Raw genomic sequence first — 22,253 nt, 5'->3', positions numbered from 1 at the left:
AGCCCTGGTCTGGGAAGATCCCACATGCCACGGAGCAACTGGGCCCGTGAGCCACAATTACTGAGCCTGCGCGTCTGGAGCCTGTGCTCCGCAACAAGAGAGGCCGCGATAGTGAGAGGTCTGCGCACTGCGATGAAGAGTGGGCCCCGCTTGCCACAACTAGAGAAAGCCCTCTCACAGAAACGAAGACCCAACACAGCCAAAAATAAATAAATAAATAAATTTTAAAAATTAAAAAAAATAATAATAAAAATAGTGAAAATAAACAGGTGATGTAATAATGTATTTTATTTAACTCAATATATCCAAAATGTTATCTTAACCTGGAACCAATATAAACTGATTAATGAGATATTTTATGGGTTTCTTTATTGATGCTAAGACTTTGAAATCTAGTGTGTATTTTACACTTAGAGCACATTTCAATTTGTACTCACCCCATTTCATATACTTAATAGCTACATGTAGCTACTGACTACCATATTGGACAGGGCAGTTCTAGATTAGCACTTCTCAAACTTCAGCACACACAGGAATAGTCCAGAGAGAATGTTAAAACACAGATTCCTGGGCTTCACCACCAATGGTAAGGATTGTGGCCTGAGAATTTGCATTTCCAATAAGTTCCCAGGTGATGCTGATGCTGCCAGCACACAGACCACGCTTTGAGTAACATTGCGTAACACACCACACACATCTCCTAGTGAATTGCGGCAATTTTAGTGATAATAACAGTACTAATATTTTACCTTTTAAAAGCATTTTGCATTAGCTACTGGAGAAATTAAAATTAAAAACCAAAATGAACTATACTACTCACTCATCAGAATGACCAAAATAAAATACAGTGACAACACTAAATGCTGTGAGGATGTGGAGATACTGATCATTCATACATTTTTGGTGGGAATGCAAAATAATTTGGCAATCCTTTTAACACTAAAAATGACTCTTAAAAGTTCTGGAGAGAGCTATCAAGCCATGAAAAGATACGAAGATAACTTAAATGCATATTACTAAGTGGAAGAAGCCAACCTGAAAGGGTTACATACTGTGTGATTCCAACCACATGACATTCTGAAAAAGACAAAACCATGGAGACAGTAAGATCAGTGGTTGCCAGGGCTTGGGGGGAGGGATGAATAAGCAGAACACAGAGGGATTTTAGGGCAGTGAAACTATTCTGAATGATACTGTCATGGTGGATAAATGTCATTATATATTTGTCATTACCCATAGAATGTATAACATCAAGAGTGAACCCTAATGTAAACTGTGGACTTTGGTTGCTAATGATGTATCAATGTACATTATTAATTGTAATAAATGTATCACTCTGGTGGGGGATGTAGATAATGTAGGAGGCTATGTATGTCGTAAGAGGCAGGGTGCATATGGGAACTCCCGTACTTTTTACTAAACTTTTGTATGAACCTTGAACTGCTCTAAAAAATAGAATCTATCTAAAAGAGGAAAAAAATTTCTGGAGTTGAAGAGTGGTGATGATTGCACAATAATGTAAACATACTTAATGCCACTGAATGTTACACTTAAAAATGATTAACATGTTAAATGTTATGTATATTTTATCACAATAAACCATTTAAAGAAAGAAAAATGGATTTACCATATGATTTCATTCTTGGACATTTATCTTAAAGAAACAAAAACTTATTTCATGCAGAAACTTGTACACAAATATTCATAGCAGCTTTATTTGTAATAACACCCAAACTAGAAACAACTAATATATCCCTCAATAGGTGAGTGGTTAAACAAAGTAGTACATCTGTACCATGAAATACTATCCAACAATAAAAATACATAACCTATTGATACTTGCAATAATTAGGACGGCTCAAAGAAATTATGCTGAATGAAAAAAGCCAATCTCAAAAGCTTGCATACTGCATGATTCTATCTATGTAACATTTGTGAAGTAACATAATTTTAGATATGAAGAATGGATTAATGTCTTCCAGGAGTTTGGGAGGGGAAAGGGGGTGGCAATGAGTGACTATAAAGGGATGAAGAAATCTTGTGACATTGGTACAGTTAAGTATCTTGATTATGGTAGTGTTTACATAAAGCTATTCATGTGAATAAATTGTACAGAGCTACACACATACACATAAATAAGTGCCTATATAACTGGTGAAATCTATTCAATAAATAAGCTCTACAGATTGTACCAATGTCGATTTCCTTGTTTTGATATTGTACTCTAGTTATGTAAGATGTTACCATTGGGAGAGGTGGGGGTGAAATGCACACAGGCCCTCCCTACACATTTCTTTACACCTTTCTATGCATCTATAATTATTTCAAAATAAAAAGGTTTTTAAAAAGTACTTTGCATACACTATCTTACTTGATCTTCACAATAACTATGGGAAGTAAATAGTATGATTATTTACATTTTATAGAAAAGAGAAACAAGGTCCACAGGAAGAGTACATAGCTAAAAGCAAGCAAAGCCACATCCTCTTAAGTACTGATATATTTATGTAAGTATTTATAAGTATAAAAAGATTTAGGGAACCCAGCTGTCAGAAATAAAAGTGTTCTTTAGACAGCAAATTGCAAAGTAAAAATAAAAAAACAAGCCCTCTGTCGTCCCACAACTTACGATAGACTTGAAGTTTGTAGCACCTGGTGATGGTGGTGGTGATCATTTCAGAGGTCTTTACATTTATGTCGGCTTTGTAGCTCCCTGAGTCTTCCATCCTCAGATTTCTGAGCTCCAGGTTATAGTTCTGACCTGAGACATTTATTCGTTCATGGTAATTTTGGTGGGTTATGGAAATTGTGGGTGCTGCTCCTGAGTTTCCTGGTGTTACAAAAGCGACAGATGTTTTGGAATTCCAAGAAATGTTGATAACTTTCTGTGATTGTTGGATATTTAAGGGGAAAGTAACTGACTCCCCCAGAATCCCATTCACCATGAAGATGTCTGTGTCACTTCCAGCTGCTTCTAGCCCTGAGGACATAAATAGAAAATCATAACCCTTTGACTGTTGCACCTTTTAGAATTCCCTGTTTCCCCAGTCTTGAATCTCCCCAAGGAGCAGCTCATCCAGTTTCTTGATGATATCTTCTTTTTGGTGGGGGGACATTCTGCTTTAAATATATTTAATATGATGGCTAAATATTCTAAAAGATTCTCTTTCAAAAACTAAGTTTCCCAGTGAATTTTAAGGGATCCATTTCATTAAAATTTATTTATCTAGACATATAGACTCTGAGAGCTAGATGGAATTTGAGAGATGAAGGCCATAAACTTCCATGAGGTCTGAGATATTAAATGTTCTTTCTTTCCCAAGATCATATTGCCAAGTGGTCGAAGAGCTGGGACAAGAGCCTACAATGGCTACTGTGTCTGTGCAAATAAAGAGCTACATGTATGCCTCTATTCCTAGAAGATATAGGCAGAGAGTGCTTTAGAGGCTCTGGAGTAAATATTCCCCAAGCTGGTGATTTTGGGGGGTCTTTTTTGTCCATTGCTATATCCCCAGTCTTTAGACGAGTACTTGACACATAGTGGGTGCTTAGTAAATATTTGTGGAATGAATTAATAAATGGAATTAACTTATGTGTTGCCTAGGATCTTTTGGAGCAACTTCTGAAGTAAGCAAAGTTTGTTTATTCATTTATACTTTTATGAATGAATGAATGTATTTATTCAAGGTCAGCTTTGTTCCAGATACTATGGCAGGTATTTATTAATTTAATTATAATACAAATGTTTGTTGAGCATCTACTCCTTAAAGCATGATGTAAGGAGATGGGGGTACAATGGTGAGTAAATATAGGCATAGTTCCTGCTCTCTGGAACTTAACAGTTAAAGGAAGAGAACAGGTTTGATTGGCTAAGTGCAAATGGTATTAAGTATTATGGTACTTTGAGAGAGAGTAAGAAGGGGACTTGATTTGTTCTGGGAATCCAGGAATACTTTCGGGTAAAAGCTGAAGGATGAATGCTTTTAAAATCTAACATGGAAAAAAATGAAATGTTTATTTTTTTCTCTTCTCCTCCATTACCTTATGAAGATAAATTGGTTTAATACATAGTTTGTAAAATGAAAGGCAATATAATTATAAGGTGTTTTTTCTCCTCTTCCTTCTATTCTTTCATCACTTTGTTACTCTCACTGAGCTATATAGTGTGAAATAGTGTGTTAAGCCAGCATGTATGATATTCAAAATGTTTAATAACCAATAAGTACAGTCCCTGACCAGTCAAGTAGGGCTTCAGCCGTAAAGAGTAACAGGGCCATTCTGATGAGTACTGGCTGCATGTAAGCCCCAAAGAGCAGAACAAAAGTTTCCCATGTAAGTGAGTTCAGACTGACCCTAAAGTTTATCCAGGCTTGGCATAAAGAGGGCAAGGATAGGGCTTCCCTGGTGGCACAGTGGTTAGGAATCTGCCTGCCAATGCAGGGGACACAGGTCCGAGCCCTGGTCCGGGAAGATCCCACATGCCATGGAGCAACTAAGCCCGTGTGCCACAACTATTGAGCCCATGTACCACAACTACAGAAGCCCGCATTCCTAGAGCCTGTGCTCCACAACAAAGAGAAACCACCACAATGAGAAGCCTGCGCACCACAACGAAGTGTAGCCCCCGCTCGCCACAACTAGAGAAAGCCTGTGCGCAGCAATGAAGACCCAACACAGCCAAAAATAAAATTAATTAATTAAAAAAAGAAAAGAGGGCAAGAATAAAGGTCATTGAGAATACAAGTCATTTTGAAGTGTCAGAAAAGCAAAGATATTTCTTAACCTGATGGTGCTGTCTCACTATGGCCACTCCCACTCTTCAACACAGTAACTCCTTAATGAGCCAGGGACTGCTAATATAAACCTCTTTCCTTTCGGAACATCCAAGATTTTCCCTTAGGAGGAATATCCCAGGCAAGGACTGGTGACTTAGTTGGGGTGGGCTAAGTACAGAATGAGACGTAACAGGGCCCTGAGGGAAAGAGCGACACAAATGATCCCTATCTACAAACATTTATTAAGGCTAATTGAGTGCCAGATGCTGTGTTAGGGACTCAGGGATGAATAGAACATGGTGGCAGCCCTGAGAATAAGACACATAAGCATTCAAGTGAACAATAATACAATATGATGAGTACTAAATGGTAAAAGCAAAAGGAACAAACCACTGGGGGAACAGGAGAGACTAAGCTTGCCTTCTGTGACAGGAGTCAGAGTTTATTAAAATCCATTCCTTGAACATTAATTCTCCCCAGAAAAACTCTTCCACTGGGCTGATAAGGTCGGGTAGAGGGGCACTTAGAGTGTCCCAGCCTGAATTCTTGAATGTCCCAGACATGGACATGTGAACTGTGCAGTTGTACAGAGCCTTGAGCTCAGAAGGACCTGAACTTGATTTAATGCTGCCATGTCACTTTGAACTTCTTAATATTATTTGAACAAGGGACGCCATATTTTCATGTTCTACTGGGTTCCACAAATTATATGGCTGGTCCTGGTGCCAGATCTCCCACATCTCATAAGGCTTTTTTTTTTTTTAGTCAGGTCCTCGTGCCTAATTTCCATTCTGCTCTTTGGATTCAGGTTCATTGTGAGAAGATGGAAAGGGTGTGGGTTCCATAGACTCATAATTCTCTTATCAAACCCCAGGAAGTGGTGGGAAGTTTGTTAAGGCTGAGGCCTTCTTAATAGGAACACAGTTGTGCGGTCACAAAATGATTGGTGTGTGGTGTTGTTTTTGAAGTATGTCTTGTCTTCTGCAGCAAGTCATTCAGGAAGCGATGCTGGGGCATCAAAGGATAAGGCAGTGGGGGTGGCAGATACGCTAAGCTAGCGGAAGCCCTGCTGCTATTTTGTGCTGTGGTGCTGGGGGTGAGACTCCTGGGCTTGCTGAGAAAAGGTGTAGGGCTTGCACAAGCGTAATATGCACCTTTGGACATTCCATCTGAGGTCTGAGGCAGCTGCAAAACCATAGCATGCAGCGGAAAGATAAGGAAGCTGAAGACATAGGTGCTAGTACTTCTACTTATGAGCTGGGCAAACTTAATAAAGTCATAAGACTTTTCTGAGTCTCAGTATTTTCATCCACAGAATGGAAATAATAACTATAAAAATTGCCTATCTAATTAGTGATCAGAAAATCATATGAGTAGAAACTCTGGTAACCATCAAGCCAAAATAAATGTTAGTAATGATTCTCATTCTCATCCTCACCTTAACAATTAGGACATGCCCTTTAGGGCTTCCCTAGTCCATCTCTATGATGGCCTTCATGACACCAGGGCCATACTGAAGAATGTATGAAGAGCCATTATTAAGGGCTAATTCAAGTAAAGCACAGAGGGATAGAGTTTTCAGCACCATTCCACTTGGTGGCCTTTATTCTTCTCTTAAAGACTTCAGTCTTTTAAAAAAAGAATCTCCATAGCAACCAACCCTAATATTTATTTTTCTAGGTGCTGAGGGGACTCCAACATTATATTAGTGTTGGAGGAGACCTTAAGAAAACTCAATTTCAGAGAGAATTTGTGGCACAAAAATGTCTTAAGGACTTACTATGAAATGCACTATGCAAGTCTATGACCAAGACAAGTTCCCTGTCTTTTTTAGAAATTTCATATATGCTTAGGGAAATAAGACACACACACAGACACACATAATTCTCCTTTACAATATGAAGTGGTAAATGATAAATTTAAGCAAATGGTAGAGACAATAATTGCAGTAGGATTTCAAGGAAGGAAGAGATCACTTTGATCTGCAGTGGTTAGAGAAAACTTCTTGGAGGAAATAGAATTTGAGGAGGACCTTGAAGAGTGAATAGAATTTTATTGGATAGAAAGGGAAAGAATGGGTGTCTTGGGTTCTCAGGTTCTGAATAAAAGTTTAGAAGCAGGAGAATGTGTGATATAGGTTGAATAAGTATAGATTTGCATAACAGAGTAGAAAACAATAAGGCTGGAGATATAAATTGTTTAGACTTGGGACAGCCCTGAGTTTGAAGTCTACACCACAGACAGAGGAGAGCTATTAAAGTTTTTGAGAATAAAGATTAAATGATGTTTTAGGGTCATAATAATATGGTAATAACACATAGGAAGAATAAGAGGAAAGAGAAGCTGGGCTTAAGAAACCATTTCATATGCTATTGTAGCCATCTGGGCATGAATCGGGGGATGATAATGAGAATGGAAAGGAAGGGCAGAATTTGAGAGAGAGCACAAATAAAGGCAAGGAATAAGGAAGCATGTCACAGAATTCAACAATATATTTTGAGTGTCTACTTCATGTCAGTGGAAAACTAATAGCTACTGGAAATTGATTAAGTTTATGCTTGAAAGAAGTCAAAAGGAGAAGACAAGTATAGTGTCAGAAATATTGAATGTGAGATGATGGTGGACCATCTAAATAAGGAGTTGGAAGGATGGCAGATAAGAAAAGTTAATGGATTCAAAGTATTGTCTGGGGGACTGTGACAGAATCTGCTAGTTATTTTCCAATATTTGTTTTCATCTCCATTCTTAGTAACACATATATATGGAATCTAAAAAAAAAAAAAAGGTCATGAAGAACCTAGGGGCAGGACGGGAATAAAGACGCAGACCTACTAGGGAATGGACTTGAGGACACGGGGAGGGGTAAGTGTAAGCTGGGACAAAGTGAGAGAGTGGCATGGACATATATACACTATCAAATGTAAAACCGATAGCTAGTGGGAAGCAGCCGCATAGGACAGGGAGATCAGCTCGGTGCTTTGTGACCACCTAGAGGGGTGGGATAGGGAGGGTGGGAGGGAGGGAGATGCAAGAGGGAAGAGATATGGTGATATATGTATATGTATAGCTGATTCAATTTGTTATAAAGCAGAAACTAACACACCATTGTAAAGCAATTATACTCCAATAAAGATGTTAAAAAAAAAAAAAGACTATATTGCCCAGCCTTCTGCTAGCTCAGTTTGGTCATGTGACTAAGTTCAGGTCCATAGGATGAAAGTGAAAGTATTGTATCAACTTTTATGTCTTTAAGAAGAGGATGCTTTGTTTTCTTCATCTCTTTCTTGCCTCTTGCAGGCTAGAGTGCCATGACAACTGGATCTTGGACATTTTGGATCAAGAAGAGGAAGCCAAGTACTGAGAATTGTGGAACAGGAAGACTGAAAAAGTGTGGATTCCTGATGACCTTGTGAACTATTCTACCAACTGAACTGCCAACTCCAGACATTTTACATGAGCAAGAAATAAACTTTTTTCTTCTTTAAGGAATTCTTTTTTTTTTTTTTGAGTCTCTGTCATTTGCCATCAAACTGAAATTCAAGTGTTTAGGAATCATCTATGGAGAGGAGATGATTGAAGAAGAGGGTCACTCAGGAAGAGTTGGCTGAAGTCCAAGGCTGAGCCTTGTGAACAGTGCTCACAGTTCTAAAAGAGGCACTATCAAAAGAAACTGAATAGACCAAGTGGTAGGAGTGGCAAGAGAGGCACCAATAGTGGACAATATCATGAAATCCAGGAGGACAAAAAATCTCAAGAAAGGGGCTGTAACTGATGTCTAATGATTCAGAGTCTTCAAGTAAGATAAAGACTGAAAATGATCCCTAGATTTGTCCATTAGGAGGTTATTGATGGCCTTTGAGAATGTAGTGCAAGTTAAGATGATTCAAATGGAGGTCAGAGTACAGAGGATTGAGGATAGAATATGTGGTAAAGAAGTGGAAAAGCTTGATAGTGAAAGAAATGTTATAAGATAGAATAATAGCTAGAAGGTCAAGCAAAACTAATTTATTTGATTTTGTTTTAAAATAGAAGGTATTGGTGGGGGAAGGGTGGTAGGGAGGGAGAGAAGATAGAGATTTCCCTAATCATGTCTGCTCTAGGTTACATGCTCCTACTCATGGAGTTCAGTGTTTCTCTCTGACAGTACTTGCCACACTGGCTGGTAGTCATGAATCCATGTGTCTGTTTCTGGACACTGTGAATCACTTGAATCCAGGGACCTTGCCTTCAAATCCCAAGCACCTAGCACAGTGCAGGATACACAGGCCACTAATGCTTGTGTGGAACAAAAGATGGAATGGAAATGGTGGGCAGAGAAAAGTATAGGTTTTCAATCAGAGGAGGGTAATGCCTTCATCTGAAGTGGAAGAAAAAAAGGAAAGGATGAGTGAAAGCATACGGGTATTTTGAGGTCTTGTTGGGAGTAGTGATAGAAGAAAGGCTGCTTTGTGAGGTGGAGGCAACATAGGTTTGAGCCAGATGGACCTGTGTTCAAGTTCAATCCCTGACATTTACTGAGGCCCTTATATTACTTAACTACAAGATAGGATATAATAATGTCTGCCTCATGGAATTGTTGTGAGGGCACACAGAAGGTGCTTAATACATAGTGGACATTTTGGAGTAGAGAAGATAAAATAGTAGACAGTCATGGTTGATGGCCTTCATCTCTTCAGTAATGTAGGAGATAAGAAGAGGCAAGAGTGGGACTAGTCAGGAAGTATAAAGGTTAGGGACACACGTTTTGAATCTAGGTATATTTGAACCTACATATGTTATCTTGAGAAAATTATTGAAATTCTCTGATTCTCAGGTTCCTCACCTTTAAAATGTGGATAATAATTCAATGCAATTATAAAGATAGAGCACTTAGCACAATGCCTGGCACATAAAAATGGTAGTTGCTATTATTATTTTGACGAATGTAAAAATTTTGAGGAAATGCTGCTCCAGGGAACACCTCAAGGAGTTAACAAGAGATTGATTAAGCGGATGAAGGTACTGCTGAGCAGGCTTGGAAGCCTAACGAAGAAGAGATGACGCACATTTATAACATTTCCCACTGTTTGTGATCTCCTGACTCCCATAGCCAGACCACAGCAGGGGTGGGTAGGAGAAAGGCACTACTTCTAGAGGAGAAGCAAAGGCAAGAAAAGGCTGGAACCCTGGGATGTGGGCTTGGATGGGAAAATATGTTCGCTGTGACCCTTAGGTAGCTATGGTGAAGAGGGGACTGGAGGGGCAGGATGACACCAGCTTAGACAGAGAGCACTGTGGACAGGCTATTCACTGGAGCTGGATTTCCCCTCCTGGAAGGGAAGCTGGGCACATTTTCCAGCCTAATATATCTTTCGTGTATTAGGTGATAACTCCTGTTCCCCTGGATGAACCCATGTGAATGGGTGGACTTTACAAATGTACATTTCATGATAAAGTAGCTGCCAAAAATCACTGACTCACTGACTGGAAGAAGGCAATAGAGAATATGAGAATAAGAAATGTGTTTGGAAAAAATAAAGAATCAGAAACTTCACCTGGGTTAGAAATATTGATGGGGCAGGAGAACATTAACTGAATAGAGGGAAATTCTTCATAGCTGAGCAAGGGAAACTTACTAAGAAGTGTTGGGTGGAATCCAAAGAGATTTTGAAATATCAAATATTGATGACAACAAAGAGGGTGTTTAGGCTTAAACCTCATAGTTCTCCTTAGAGTCTATTAAAAACAAAGACAGTGTACATTTGGAGTTTTGAGGGGCTCCCTATTCTCCTTTCATATACTTTGCCACCGTCTACTAGATCCTGTCTGGTCTGGCCCCTGCCCTCCTGCCTCATCTCCTACCCTTCTCTCCCCTACTCACTCCAATCACACTGACTTCCTCATTCTTCAAACCAGCTGCTGTTGCCTTAGAGACTTTGTACTTGCTGTCCTCCTTTTCTACACTCTTTCCAGCACTCCCTTACTGTGAAACTCTGCTCCAATGTCATCTCATCAGAGAGAGCTTTCTTAATCACCATGTTTAAGTAGCAGTTTCCTTCCGATCACTCCCTATTGCCTTGCCTTACTTTATTTTTCCTCATAGCAGTTATGACTACTAAAGCATTGTATGTGCCTATTTACTTATTGTCTTCCCCACTTTGCACCCCCATGAGAATATAATTGCCATGCAGTCCTTGTCTGTTTTGGTCACTAGTATTTCCCTAACAATTAGTGGATGATTATTAAATATTTGTTGAAAGAATAAATACTTTTGGGGCTACTGACACAGTTACTCTTTTTCTAGCAATAAGAAGCAAGGTAAAAAACTCAGAGCAAGAGAGAGAGTGAGGGCAAGAGATAACTCTACTGGTCTCTGGGTCTTGGTGTGGAAGGTCCATGGTGTAAACTGATTAATAAGAAGGAGCAGTTGGCTAACTGTAACTTCTTTCCATTCCAATATTCTCATGTTGTTAACAACAACAAAAAAATTGCATAGGTCCAGAGACTGAGGCTTCATAGCATGGTTAGTAAAAGTGTTCTGAACTAGGGATCAAGAAACATGTTCTAGTCAAGGCTCTGTTGCCAACTAGCTAAATGACCATGATTAAGTCAAGTACCTGCTAAACCTCAGGATTCTAGTTGGTAAATGAAATAAAATTCCTCTACCACTTTGAGGAATTATGAAGATTAAATGACACTAGGCAGCTCTACCCGCCACCAGTCCCTCCCATCAGGAAACTTACACAATCCTCTTAGATAGCCTCATCCACCAGAGGGCAGGCAGCAGAAGCAAAAAGAACTACAATCCTGCAGCCTGTGGAACAAAAACAACATTCACAGAAAGATAGACAAGATTAAAAGGCAGAAGGCTATGTACCAGATGAAGGAACAAGATAAAACCCCAGAAAAACAACTAAATGAAGTAGAGATAGGCAACCTTCCAGAAAAATAGTTCCGAATAATGATAGTGAAGATGATCCAGGACCTCGGAAAAAGAATGGAGGCGAAGATCGAGAAGATGCAAGAAATGTTTAACAAAGACCTAGAAAAATTAAAGAACAAACAAACAGAGATGAACAAAACAATAACTGAAATGAAAACTACACTACAAGGAATCAATAGCAGAATAACTGAGGCAGAAGAACGGATAAGTGACCTGGAAGACAGAATGGTGGAATTCACTGCTGCAGAACAGAATAAAGAAAAAAGAATGAAAAGAAATGAAGACAGCCTAAGAGACCTCTGGGACAACATTAAATGCAACAACATTCACATTATAGGGGTCCCAGAAGGAGAAGAGAGAGAGAAAGGACAAGAGAAAATATTTGAAGAGATTATAGTCGAAAACTTCCCTAACATGGGAAAGGAAATAGCCACCCAAGTCCAGGAAGCTCAGAGAGTCCCATACAGGATAAACCAAGGAGAAACACACCGAGACACAAAGTAATCAAATTGGCAAAAATTAAAGACAAAGAAAAATTATTGAAAACAACAAGGGAAAAATGACAAATAACATACAAGGGAACTCCCATAAGGTTAACAGCTGATTTCTCAGCAGAAACTCTACAAGCCAGAAGGGAGTGGCATGATATACTTAAAGTGATGAAAGGGAAGAACCTACAGCCAAGATTGCTCTACCCAGCAAGGATCTCATTCAGATTTGATGGAGAAGTCAAAAGCTTTACAGACAAGCAAAAGCTAAGAGAATTCAGCACCACCAAACCACATCTAAAACAAATGCTAAAGGAAGTTCTCTAAGTGGGAAACACAAGAGAAGAAAAGGACCTAGAAAAACAAACGTAAAAGATTAAGAAAATCGTTATAGGAACATACATATCAATAATTACCTTAAATGTGAATGGATTAAATGCTCCAACCAAAAGACACAGGCTTGATGAATGGATACAAAAACAAGACCCATATATATGCTGTCTACAAGAGACCCACTTCAGACCTAGGGACACATACAGACTGAAAGTGAGGGGATGGAAAAAGATATTCCATGCAAATGGAAATCAAAAGAAAGCTGGAGTAGGAATTCTCATTTCAGAAAACATAGACTTTAAAATAAAGACTATTACAAGAGAAAAAGAAGGACACTACATAATGATCAAGGGATCAATCCAAGAAGAAGATATAACAATTATAAATATATATGCACCCAACATAGGAGCACCTCAATACATAAGGCAACTGCTAACAGCTATAAAAGAGGAAATCGACAGTAACACAATAATAGTGGGGGATTTTAACACCTCACTTGCACCAATGGACAGATCATCCAAAATGAAAATAAATAAGGAAACAAGTTTTAAATGACACAATAGACCAGATAGATTTAATTGATATTTATAGGACATTCCATCCAAAAACAACAGATTACACTTTCTTCTCAAGTGTGCATGGAACATTCTCCAGGATAGATCACATCTTGGGTCACAAATCAAGCCTCAGTAAATTTAAGAAAATTGAAATCATATCTAGCATCTTTTCTGACCACAAGAGAAATTAGAACTCTTGCATTCCTATATGCTAATGATGAAAATTCTGAAAGAGAAATTATGGAAACACTCCCATTTACCATTGTAACAAAAAGAATAAAATACCTAGGAATAAACCTACCTAGGGAGACAAAAGACCTGTGTGCAGAAAACTATAAGACACTGATGAAAGAAATTAAAGATGATACCAACAGATGGAGAGATATACCATGTTCTTGGATTGGAAGAATCAATATTGGGAAAATGACTATACTACCCAAAGCAATCTACAGATTCATTGCAATCCCTATCAAATTACCAATGCATTTTTTACAGAACTAGAACAAAAAATCTTAAAATTCGTATGGAGACACAAAAGACCCCGAATAGCCAAAGCAGTCTTGAGGGAAAAAAACGGAGCAGGGGGAATCAGATTCCCTGACTTTAGACTATACTACAAAGCTACAGTAATCAAGACAATATGGTACTGGCACAGAAACAGAAATATAGATCAATGGAACAAGATAGAAAGCCCAGAGATAAACCCACGCACCTATGGTCAACTAATCTATGACAAAGGAGGCAAGGATATACAATGGAGAAAAGACAGTCACTTCAATAAGTGGTGCCGGGAAAACTGGACAGCTACATGTAAAAGAATGAAATTAGAACACTCCCTAACACCATACAGAAAAATAAACTCAAAATGGATTAGAGACCTAAATGTAAGATTGGACACTATAAAACTCTTAGAGAAAAACATAGGAAGAACACTCTTTGACATAAATCACAGCAAGATCTTTTGGATCCACCTCCTAGAGTAATGGAAATAAAAACAAAAATAAACAAATGGGACCTAATGAAACTTAAAAGCTTTTGCACAGCAAAGGAAACCATAAACAAGAAGAAAAGACAACCCTCAGAATGGGAGAAAATATTTGCAAACGAATCAATGGACAAAGGATTAATCTCCAAAATATATAAACAGCTCATGCAGCTCAATATTAAAGAAACAAACAACCCAATCCAAAAATGGGCAGAAGGGGTTTCCCTGGTGACGCAGTGGTTGAGAATCTGCCTGCCAATGCAGGGGACACGGGTTCGAGCCCTGGTCTGGGAAGATCCCACATGCCACGGAGCAACTAGGCCCGTGAGCCACAATTACTGAGCCTGCGCATCTGGAGCCTGTCCTCCGCAACAAGAGAGGCCATGATAATGAGAGACCTGCGCACCGCGATGAAGAGTGGCCCCCACTTGCCACAACTAGAGAAAGCCCTCGCACAGAAATGAAGACCCAACACAGCCACAAATAAATAAATAAATAAAAATTAACAAATAAACAAACAAAACAAAACAAAAACAAAAATGGGCAGAAGACCTAAATAGTCATTTCTCCAAAGAAGAGATACAGATGGCCAAGAAGCACATGAAAAGCTGCTCAACACCACTAATTATTAGAGAAATGCAAATCAAAACTACAATGAGGTATCACCTCACACCAGTTAGAATGGGTACAATCAGAAAATCTACAAACAACAAATGCTGGAGAGGGTGTGGAGAAAAGGGAACCCTCTTGCACTGTTGGTGGGAATGTAGATTGATACAGCCACTATGGAGAACAGTATGGAGGTTCCTTAAAAAACTAAAAATAGAATTACCATATGACCCAGCAATCCCAGTACTGGGCATATACCCTAGAAAACCATAATTCAAAAAGACACATGCACCCCAATGTTCATTGCAGCACTATTTACAATAGCCAGGTCATGGAAGCAACCTAAATGCCCATCGACAGATGAATGGATAAAGAAGTTGTGGTACATATATACAATGGAATATTACTCAGCCATAAAAAGGAATGCAATTGAGTCATTTGTTGAGACGTGGATGGATCTAGAGACTGTCATACAGAGTGAAGTAAGTCAGAAAGAGAAAAACAAATATCGTATATTAATGCATGTATATGGAACCTAGAAAAATGGTGCAGATGAACCGGTTTGCAGGGCAGAAGTTGAGACACAGATGTAGAGAACAAATGTATGGATACCAAGGGGGGAAAGCCGCGGGGGTGTGGGGATGGTGGTGTGCTTAATTGGGCTATTGGGATTGACATGTATACACTGATGTGTATAAAATTGCTGACTAATAAGAACCTGCTGTATAAAAAAATAAAATACAATTCAAAAACAAATGACACTAGAGTGCTCTCAGGTGTATATATCAACAGAGAAGAATCTAGAGCCCCCAAAGGGAGTCTTGCCATGAGGAGCACCCTCCTTCTGCCCCCGTGTCAGGCACCATGACTTAGTGATGAAGATCCAGACTGCCTGAGCTTGAATCCTGCTTCTGCCAGGTTCTAGCCATGAGACCTTGGGAAATTTAACCACCTCTCTGTGTCTCAGTTTTATCAGCTTCTAAATGAAGCCAATAGACTAATAGTAGCACTTACTTCATGGAAGTGTTATGAGAGTTAAACAAGTTAATATTTGTAAACCTATTGGAAAAGTACCTGGCATATACTAGGCACCATATGCGTTTGTTATGTAAAACGAAAGTACTATTACAGAGATTAAGATAATACCCCCAGACAACTCTTATGTGTTCCAAAAGAAGAGCTGCAGTATTGGGGAGATGTTAGAGAAGGCCAACATGAAGCTATTCATGGGAGTGGAAATAAGGAAGGGTAGATTTTTGCTTAATAGTGACCCAAACCCCCTCACTTCTTTAGGATTCTTCAAGTCATTATTTCTTGTCCTTTTTTTGACTCCAGCTAACCTTCCCCTCCTCTTCTCCCATTCACTGCCTCCTTGAATATTGCAGGCCTGGAAGGGTGACCAGACATAGCACCACCCAATGGCACCCAGAAAAGAGGTGGTTGTAAGAGTTATTCTGAGTGAAGGGAAGTAGCGAAGAGGAAACAAGGTGTTAGCAGTCAGAAGTTTTGTGTCATTCTGCATGAGGATGGAAAGTCCTTGGTTATGAGGTTTTAAAAAAAAAGAACCTACCACCACCATCAATAGTATGCTATTTTCTGCTGGATTTTTTTTTTTTTTTTTACTTTATATTATCTTTATTGACATTTGGGTTGACTTGAATCCAATTCTGCAAAACACACACACACACACACACACACACACACACAGATTCTCAAAACAGAGATGGGGTCCTGGCCACCCACTGTTTTATCACTACTCGGCACTATAAGCATATAATCAAAAGTCGAGTATAACAAAGGAAGTGTGGGTACATACCTCTACTAACATCAGCCCCCCAATTGATTGTGCACAACTCCTTTTCCAACTTCCATGTAGATGAGTTTAGATACCCCCAAACTTACAGATTCATCCTTCTCTTAGGCCATCCAAGTGGCCTAGCACTGACTTTTGGGCTCCTGTTGTGAAGGCACTCTGGCTGCTTTGTGGGTCACCGTATTGATCTCTAGGGCTGCTTTGTGGATTGGGTTGGTGCGGTGGGTCACTACTCCCTCTACTGGAGTCCCGTATTGTCACAAGGATGCAGCCTCGAGCCTCTACTTGGAGACTGGATTGTTAAGCTAATGTCCTGACACCTAGTTTTCCCAAGACTTAATATATTTTTTCTTGTCTATAACTGGGCTTTTGCTTTTTTTTTTTTTGAACAATAGCCAATATTTATTGAGCACTTACTATGTGCCAGACATTTGTGCTAAGCTCTGTATCATTGAATCTTTACAATGATTTGCTTTATTTATTTTTTCAATATTTTTATCGATTATACTCTATTTAAAATTATTAGAAAATAATGGCTATATTTCCCTGTGCTATACAATACACCCTTTTGCTTGTCTGTTGTATACATAGTAGTTTTTTTTTTTTAACAACTTTATTGGAGTATAATTGCTTTACAATGGTGTGTTAGTTTGGGCTTTTGCTTTTAAGCCCTTTCTGAGTGTCTATGGTAGTAGTCTGCTCAAATCGCTTTCTAGAACAGAGGTTTTGTCTTTATCTTGAAGGCCCCTCTTTATTAAGACTTTGGACTAGTGGCAAGTTGACTCTTGCCAGGACCCTTCTCCAGGCATGAAGTCCTGTCTCTAACCCCCAGGATGATGTTTGGGGCCTACTTATCCAGGAACAGATATCCAGAGGGGCCCATTCACTTCTCTTGTACTTTTAAGTATCACCTGCTGGAACACACCATGACTGTGCTCTATGTTCAATAAGACATCAAGACCTTGTTGATACTGGACCCTTGTTTGTTGTGAAAAAGCAAATTCAAGTCAACACATAACCATGTTCATGTGAATGATACCTGAACCATGTCTGGATATGGTCATTTCCTTGGATATTCTGCCTTGCTGGCCTGCCTAAACTTCTGTTATTGGCAAAGGCCTGGCCTCTAACCCCCATCCTCCTCTGTAGGTAGGTATAGAGATAGGCCCAGCCTCTGCTGAATAATCCTTTCTTGTTGGGAATAAATCACCATTCATGATAAATCCCAAAGTGGGATAACCATCAATCTCAGGGATCATTCTACTTCAGCATCAAAGTGGGTGAAGGCAGCACTGCTCAGTGGTTAAGCCTAAAGACACTGGAGTTCAAATCATACATCCCCCACTTTTTGGCTAAATGACTTCTGATTTTCTGTGTCAATGTCTTCATCTGTAAATTGGGATATTAATAGTATCCATCTCATAAGGTGTTGTGAGGATTAGACAAAATAACAAACGTACGCTACTTAGAGTAATGCCAGACATGTAGTGATTGCTTCATAAATGGTTAATTATTACTATTATTGACAGGAGAGAGGAGAAGGGAGCAAGTGGAGGGGCTGAAGAAAGAGACGTGAGAAAGGTGTGGAGAAAAGGAAGAATTAAAGGAGTATAAGAAAGAACACATAGAAGGGCATGAAGCAAAAGTGGTGGATTCTTATTTTCTACCCCAAAGGGTAGGTGGCTAGTAGAATACTTGGAGGGACAGTCAGAGTCACAGTGTTCACAGGTCACGATGAGGAAGTTGAGATTACAGAGCATAAGACTGTGAGTCTTGGTTCTTAGAGAAAACTTTTCCAACATGGAATGGTCATGAGCTTTGCACATTCAGACTCCTCTTACTTCAGTGATTTCAAGGGAAAATGGGATTTCCAACCCCCTTTTCCCACTGCATTTTAGCTGCTTCCACTGCTCTGAATTCCAGGGAAGTAAGTAAAGTCAATGTTGATGTCTAAGCCCAGTGCCAAATATAAGAGACCACCTTTGTCAGGAATAGCAGCAGGAGGGATTTCGGGTATATTTTTGACTCAGGAAATGTTGGTAGAATAAACTTTAAAAGGTAAAGAGATCCATTCAGCAAAGGCAAATTGTACCTGAAAGTACTTTTAGATTTACTGCTATAAAAACAAGTCCCCATCTCTCATTTATGGATCCCTGACAAAATGAATATTTCATCCCTGGTTTTCTCTTATGGACCCCAAAAGCCCACACCTAAGCTCAAATTCCCACCATCTTTTCATCTGCTCATGTTCCTTGGATCATCCTAAACAGAGGAGTCTCGCCCAGGATCTCAGTGCAAGAAAGCCCTGGCTCCTCCTCAAACCATGTGAAAAGCAAGTGTGAAAAACAACAGCATTAGCTAATATTTGTTAAGCACCTACTACATTCAGATACTGTGCCAAGTGTTGTACATGGATTATCATTTTGGTTCTCAAAACAATCCTATTGTACTAATAGTTCTCCCATTTTGAAGTCTAAATAACATTTTTGGGGCCCAGGATGGGCTGCTCCCAAATATGCCACAATGGCATATTGATTATTATTATTACTTTTTGGCTGTGCCACTTGCAGGGATCTCAGTTCCCCTACCAGGGACTGAACCCAGGCCATGGCAGTGAAAGCCTGGAATTCTAACCATTAGGCCACCAGGGAACTCCCTATGTTGATTGTTTTGAATTGAATTTCCTTAAGAAGCAGCCAATGCAAGAGGGAAACTCTGACTCTTCTCTGTCCCCCTGAAAGCAGAAAATAAATCTCCCATGTGAAAGGTGCACTCCCTATATCTGGAGGTACAAGGACATCCTTATCACCAGAGACAGGGAATTTGGGGCAAGAAGCTTGTATAAACAAACCTTGTTACTTTAATTTACTACTCCAAGCCCAAACTCTGTTTACATTCTTCACTGACTGAGCACCCAAAGCCTAAGTTTCTTTGTCCTGTTGATTCTTCACAAGTTTATTTTTTCTTTGTCTAAAAAGTATAAAAGCTGTTTGTGTTGGCCACTTGTTAGGTCTAATTTCTATGAGACTTCTGTGTGCACAAATTAAAATTTGTCTCTTTTCTCCTATAATCTGTCTTGTGTCAATTTTATTATTAGTCCAGCCACAAGAACTCAAGAGGGGGAAGAGGGGAAATATGCCCCTTCCTGACAACAGGTGGAGTTTATATAACTTTCCCAAAGTCCTAAAGCTAATGGATGAATGATTCACTGCTAGCTGATTTGACAACTTCGATTTCAGTTTCAGTAGATGAGGCAAGTGTATCTTAGAGCTGCCTTTCATCGTAGCATGTATTGCCCTTTGAAGAGTGTCAAGGACGTGGAAACTGAATGAGTGAAGAAGTCAGAAAAGTGTGGAGCAGAAAGAACTATAGCCCTGGGGTTAACAGAACAAATGTCCATTTCCAGCTCTACCAATTTCAGGTTGTGAAATTTCAGGTGAATTGTTTGACTTGAATCTTAGATTACACTTTTTTTGCATAATGGAATTAATAATTTCTATCTTGCTTATTTAAATGATTTTAGTATGTATCACATAAAAATGTGGGCATAAAAATTGTAAAATGCTTTCCAAGTTAAGTGATATCAAGTACCACCCTGTCCAGCCCTTCTTTGGAAGATTGGGGACATCCCTAGATTTACACTTAGGTTCTATCCAACTTTTTTCCCCATCTACTTGCATTTTTTACTTGTATGTCAGGATGACTAACATAGGCTCTAAAAACTTGGCCTGCCCAGTGGATACAATCTCTATGAAGCTCACATTAAATGAGCCACAGCTTTAAATGGTTAAGGAACCAGAGAGACCAAGGTGCATGGATTCTACCTTTTCAAGAAATCCTAACACACTAGATTCTCTGTGTTCTAACCCATGCCAGGAACTTGCTAGTGCATTTCCAAAGCTGGTAAGAGACACTATAAGTAGATTTAGAAATGCCAAATATAGTCAGTTTTTACATAAATAAGGCAATTGTTAGGATTCAGTGAGATAATATATGCAATGACAAAACACTCCCAGAACTATGTTAATGTTACATAGTTTTCTTTGTACTAACAACAACCAATATTCATTTGACCTTTATACTTTACTGTTAAGCCATAAGAAAAACAGAATTTTCAGTTCAACATCTCTGTTTCTTTTTTGAGAACTAACTTATTTGTAAAACAGGGATAATAATCTCTTCTCCATTTATTTTAGGATTTTTGGAGGACAGAAGCAGAGCAATAGCTCTGAATTTGCTTTGAAAATAAAGGGGGCTTATAGAGATGAAATTTTTACAATGATATTTATAGTCATGCATCTCTCTAATCTGCTGGAGCAATGAAATAATTGAGAAGGGTCTATCTCTGTTAAAATCTATATAACACATTCTAACACCAAAAACAAATTGCTTTTAAGTTTTTCAAGGTTTTGGATTATGTATTCCTCTGTTGGTTTTCTGGGCAGGTACACCATGTGCTGACTCTTCTGAGCAGAAGGGTTTGTCTCAGATCTTTAGAGACTGAATACAAATAAAACTCAGAAATATAAACTCCAAAGCTGAAAAACAGTTAGGTTTGGATCTTAGGTCTCTCCCCAGTCAGTTGGATCCCTTTTGAGACCCAGTGTGTTTCTGTTAAAGCAGATCAAAAGGGCATTTCAATGTCTTCCTTAAGGGAAATTTCTAAAACAACAGAAAATTAGGAGGGGATCAGCAAGGGTCAGAACTCACAGGTTTGTAGGCAAAGGAGCAAGATCCATAGGTGGTGAAGAGCCATCTTCTTCCAGAGTATAAACTTCTGTGCAAAAGTATGGCTCTCTTCCTGCAGAGAATCAGTCTCACTTCTGTTTTCATGCCCCTTTTTATAGAACGCATTGAAGAAAGGAAGTGAGATAGCTGATGAAGGACATACTCGTTTTTTTTTCTTTGTCTATTGTATAATTAATTATTTCATCAACAAATATTTATTGCATGCCTACTATGTGCCAGACACTCTTCTGGGAACTGGCAATATAAAGAGCAACAAAGCAATTGATCACCCTCCTTTCATGGAGCTCATATTCTTGTTGGGGAGATCAATATTAACAGGCAATATAGTGCGTAAGTGTTGCCGAAGAGAAAATAACGGGAACTGAGAGGGCAGCGGGGACTTCTAACCCAGACTAGGACAGTGTAGGGAAGGCTTCCTGAAGGAACCGACAACCAAGCTGAGTCAGGTCTGAAGAGTAAGTTAACATTATTAGGAGAAAGGTGGTAGGGATTATGAATAGGAAGAATGTGTTAACACTATAGGAGCTTAATAAGTGATAGCAGTTAATATTACATAATTATAGTTGCATGTAATAATAATTATGTATAATTCTATTATATAATTGTATAATTGTATATAACTGTAAAATTACTTATATTGTATAATAATTATATTATATGTATTAGTAATATAATGTATATTATCAGATAATATATAGTTATATATAAACATATAAATTATATTATACATTGTAATGTATATATGTATATACATAAATAATGTATATAATGTATAATTTGTATAATTATGTTATGATTGAGCTAGGTGTAACACAGGACTGTTCTCTAGTATACTTCTAGGATACTTCTCTATTTATGCTCCTAGCCAATCCCTGTTAGAAGTATAACAAGGGCCTTGTCTGTGTGGGGTGTGTTGGAGAGTAATGTGAGTAAATATTTGGGACCAGATGCCAAGCAGTTTGAACTTGGACCCAGCTGTTTTGGGGAGTGCTGGGAAAACTGAGGAGATAGGTCCTGAGACC

General features: G+C 38.8%; 1 protein-coding gene across 1 annotated transcript in view; it reads right to left on the bottom strand.

Moving 5' to 3' along the window:
- CD84 (CD84 molecule) overlaps positions 1 to 21,238 on the bottom strand; it is a 36,073-nt gene extending 14,835 nt beyond the window's left edge. Inside the window, exon 1 of the mRNA XM_061185835.1 lies at positions 21,193 to 21,238. Within this exon, the coding sequence (XP_061041818.1) occupies positions 21,193 to 21,238 (46 nt within the window). The remainder of the gene's footprint in view (positions 1 to 21,192) is intronic.
- Between the last annotated feature and the right edge of the window lie 1,015 nt (positions 21,239 to 22,253).

Source organism: Eubalaena glacialis, chromosome 3 (assembly GCF_028564815.1).
Source record: "Eubalaena glacialis isolate mEubGla1 chromosome 3, mEubGla1.1.hap2.+ XY, whole genome shotgun sequence".
NCBI lineage: Eukaryota > Metazoa > Chordata > Mammalia > Artiodactyla > Balaenidae > Eubalaena > Eubalaena glacialis.
The sequence above is the reverse complement of the archived record's forward strand: the minus strand, read 5'-3'. Positions and strand labels throughout refer to the sequence as shown.